The sequence below is a fragment of the Pteropus vampyrus genome, unplaced genomic scaffold (assembly GCF_000151845.1).
Source record: "Pteropus vampyrus isolate Shadow unplaced genomic scaffold, Pvam_2.0 Scaffold18, whole genome shotgun sequence".
NCBI lineage: Eukaryota > Metazoa > Chordata > Mammalia > Chiroptera > Pteropodidae > Pteropus > Pteropus vampyrus.
In genome coordinates this window covers 2,375,230-2,379,032 of record NW_011888799.1, presented here as the reverse complement: position 1 = coordinate 2,379,032, position 3,803 = coordinate 2,375,230, and the positions used below count along the sequence as shown (strand labels likewise).

The 3,803-nt window shown below is 38.2% G+C and overlaps 1 protein-coding gene across 1 annotated transcript in view; it reads right to left on the bottom strand.

The window, feature by feature from the left end:
- DNAH8 (dynein axonemal heavy chain 8) overlaps positions 1 to 3,803 on the bottom strand; it is a 339,355-nt gene that overhangs the window by 155,581 nt on the left and 179,971 nt on the right. Inside the window, exons 48-51 of the mRNA XM_011354823.2 lie at positions 3,035 to 3,196; positions 791 to 1,037; positions 459 to 700; positions 230 to 370 (exon numbers count right to left, since the gene is read on the bottom strand). Coding sequence (XP_011353125.2) covers positions 230 to 370; positions 459 to 700; positions 791 to 1,037; positions 3,035 to 3,196 — 792 coding nt within the window. The remainder of the gene's footprint in view (positions 1 to 229; positions 371 to 458; positions 701 to 790; positions 1,038 to 3,034; positions 3,197 to 3,803) is intronic.

The following is a 3,803-nucleotide window of genomic DNA, read 5'->3' as shown; positions in this document are numbered from 1 at the left end:
ATTCCTCTTCCCCTGATAACAACTTCCTGGGAAGTGGAAATAAGAAAGAAATCGCAGTAAGAGCATTAACAAGCTCTTTATTAGGAATCCAATGTCTCAGGCCTTTACAGCCTCATGATAAGATTTCTATGGACTGCACGAATTTTCTATTTCAGATACCTCTAAACTGCAACTTAGTGGGGGAAAAAATCTCAACTCTAAGTAGCAAGTGTACCAAAAAAAATCTTACTTGCACAATATAGTTGCACTCTAAGAGATGCATTTTTGGACTGAGGTTTAGTTTCATAAATATGTGTATATCTTCAAATATTTTATCATAAAGAGTTTGGAATACAGAAGCTTCCTGTGTAGTGCGCTTGTTTAACCATGCCTGCAGCAAAGAAACAGAATCTCTGTTTATGAAGAAAATGAAACATTGAAAGACACTGAGCACGCTTCTGCAGGTCTCTCATCCCCACCTGTAATATCGGCTTCCAGCTGAGAGCAGAGCTGCTGATATAGACCATGCCCATCCTAGAAACTGTGGCAGGAGAGGCGTTCTCAATATTGTGGACCTCAAACAAAAGCTTACAACTAGGGGACATGGGGATGCGATCTCCATTAGCTAACGTGAGTGTTTTATTGTCGTCCAACACAGAATTTAAGTTCTCAATCCAAATGGCATCCACAGGGCCATCTAAAATAAGGAAAATGTTTTCACCTGTGAAAAATTAAACAAAAAATTAAGCGGATAACCGTTATTAATAAACTGCCAGGAAAAAATTGATCACAAAGGAGAGCTTATGTGTACCTTTTTTAGCTTTTAATGTTTTTCTCCACAGAGTAGAAAAAATCCCATCTGTCCAATCATTGGTAGCAGTGTCCAGTCTGCCAAACATTTGAGGCGCAGTAATAGCTTTTGGATTCATTCGCATTTCTCTATGAGGCCTGCCACATTCTGTTAATGCCTTCATCAGGATTGTTATCACAGTTGTCTTCCCTGAACCACTGGGCCCAAGAGTCATCAAGCCATGACGTACCAGCGATGTCTCATATAACTATGCAATGAAATGAAAAAATCAATTTAAAAATGTAACTTATAAGTCTCTTGCTGACATTCATAGAAGTGGTGTATTGAAATTTAAAAGGTTTTTAATAAGCGCTTCATTAAAGTAACCAATTCACTACTTAAAAGATGAGAATATGTAAAAAATGTGGAGGTTTTTTTGTTTTATTAGATGTGAATAGCAAATTAGCACCACACTATAAAATGATGTAAGTGATACGGTAATGACAATGTGGAACTTGAATTACATTTTGGAAATAATTGATTCAGGATCTAATTTTTGCTTCTCAAACTACTATTCCTTGTGATTTTGTTTTGCGGATACATTTTGTTTTGAGAGCAGTTTTTCCTCTTTCTCGGCATGCATTGTGATGATACCGCCCCCTCGTGGTGGAAAGCCGTGACACAAATCATCATCAGGAAGATGCAAGTTAAACATTCGCCTTCTGGTTCCCCAGAAACATAGTTTGAGTTGAAGATTCTTGTGCAAGTTGATTTATCCAGGGAGTGCTCCCAGGAGAAACTGATAAGAGGGTGGGGGAAGCGGAACAGGAAAGGGGAGAAGCCAAGTAAGGCGTGATTGAGGACAAAATCTGGTAGAAGGTAGACTTAAGACTGGCCCTGCAGGACACTCTAGAATGTGTCACCTTAGTGTTTGTTCCATCAGGAAACAGGGGAGCTTGTCTTTCCTACTCTATCACCCATCAGTCCTTAACTAAGAAGTTGTTGGTTGGAGGTGGGTGGGAAATAAAATCCTAGGCATGACACTGCCTGTTCTTTGTGCCTGCCAACAGAGTGGCTCCAGTTCTCCAGAAGGGAGTGGTGAATGTGGGTGAATGTATTAGAATCATACAGAAGTTGAATGTATTAGAATCACACATAGAAAAGGTAAAAGAGATTCGAGGAGACACACCAAGCACATGGACAGTGTCACAACATCCTGTCTATTGTTTTCTTAATAAAAAATAAGAAGTCAAAGGTCTCACAGCTAATCAGAGGTAGAATTTGAGTTCTTAACCCATATTTTAAAAGCAACAGAGGCGCTGGCCATAACATTCTGTTAAAGAGTAATATTATTGACATCAAAAAAGAATACAATATTCTAGTCCCCACCCAATGAGATGACTAGGATTTTAATACTCAGTATACTGTATGCATAGCCTATATAAAATGTTTTCCTAGAAATTAAAAAAGTTTTTTTTAATGGTTTCCAATGCGCGGATGATGAAAAATACTTAAACTTTTAAACTATAAATATTTCCTTGCAAGATTTGGATACGTTTCATATACTTGCACTTCTTATAATCTGGCAAAAACAGCTAAGTTAAAATAAGAATTTTTTTTTCAAATGCAGTTTTTAATACTCTCCACAATTTCAGCTCATTCATATTCCAAAAGCCCTGGAAAATAACCCCAAAACATCAAGCTCGTACAGATTTAATCCTGTGTCTCTGCTACAGCTTCTTGACTCTGCTAATAAAGTGATTGGGTAGTTGTCACAACAGGTGAAATGTGATACAAAGACACCAAGAAATGCAGATAAAGATTCAAGTTTTAGTGTAGGTGTGTGTGAACATGTCTACACACAAAGTAGGAGCAAAGTAACACTACCCGATTCCTCAGGCTCCATTCCCCACAAAGGCACCCAGCCATGGACGATACTGCCAAATTGGCACAAGAAGCCAACTGGATCATTCCATCTCTCTCGGTTTTTATAACTTAATATCCCCTCTCAATTGTTCTGGAAATTCTGGTTACCTAACCTTCTCACCAAGTGGAAATAACCTCAGTAAACTACTACTTGTTCACTGTGAGGCAGGGTAAATCCAAACTGTTTCTTTCACAAGACTCTTCTTGCTTTGATGTGCTTTAATTTAGTTTCAACATTTACATCAAGTAAGACTAATATCATGAGTTCTTCTCTTCACACAGTGATCTTTAACAACACACGCTTATCGTTATACTACTAATAAATTAAAATTTCTTTACCTGCACAAGTTTGAGGTTCCAGGGTGGATGGTTAATTAAACCTTCTATACGGACCTGGTTGGCTACTGCAGCTTGTAGTTCCGCATAAGTACTACTATCCAGTTGCAATCCTGGAAACAGGTCATTGATTAAGCTGAGGAACAGTGGTTCATCTTCATCAACCTAAGATGGCATAGAATAAATTTACTCTCGTCAACACGTGTTTATCAACCAGCTAGCAAACACACAGCAGTTACCATTTTATGGCTAGAGAATCATTTATTACTCTCTTAACCAGACTTGTATCCTCTAGTATTTTCTCCTGAACACCACCGCTGAATCCACTTTACCTATAGCATTGCACCCAAAGTTCCTTGGCATTTAACGTCTTCTATAGTCTACGGCTCCAAGGTTTGATTTCACTCCTTTATCATATGAAGGATCTGCTTCTCCCAGACAGGCATACACATTAACCTTAAACACATGCAATTAATAGTCCCAACCCCATGAGAATAGAATATTAATATTTCATTTAAATAAGAAAAATATCCATAACCCTGCATGACTGCCTCATCCAATGCCAGGTGGAAAACCATGAGAACAGAGTTCTGGCTTCTTATAAGCAGTAGATTTGAGTAAACTGATTCTAATCCTCATTAGCTATGTCTTTAATGCCTAGATCACCCCATTCCCAACAGCTGATCACTTCTGATTTCTCCTTATTTTGGTGGGTTTCCCTGATGGTTTCTAGAATTCTTGTCTAGGAGTTTCGAGAATACTACTATTTAAG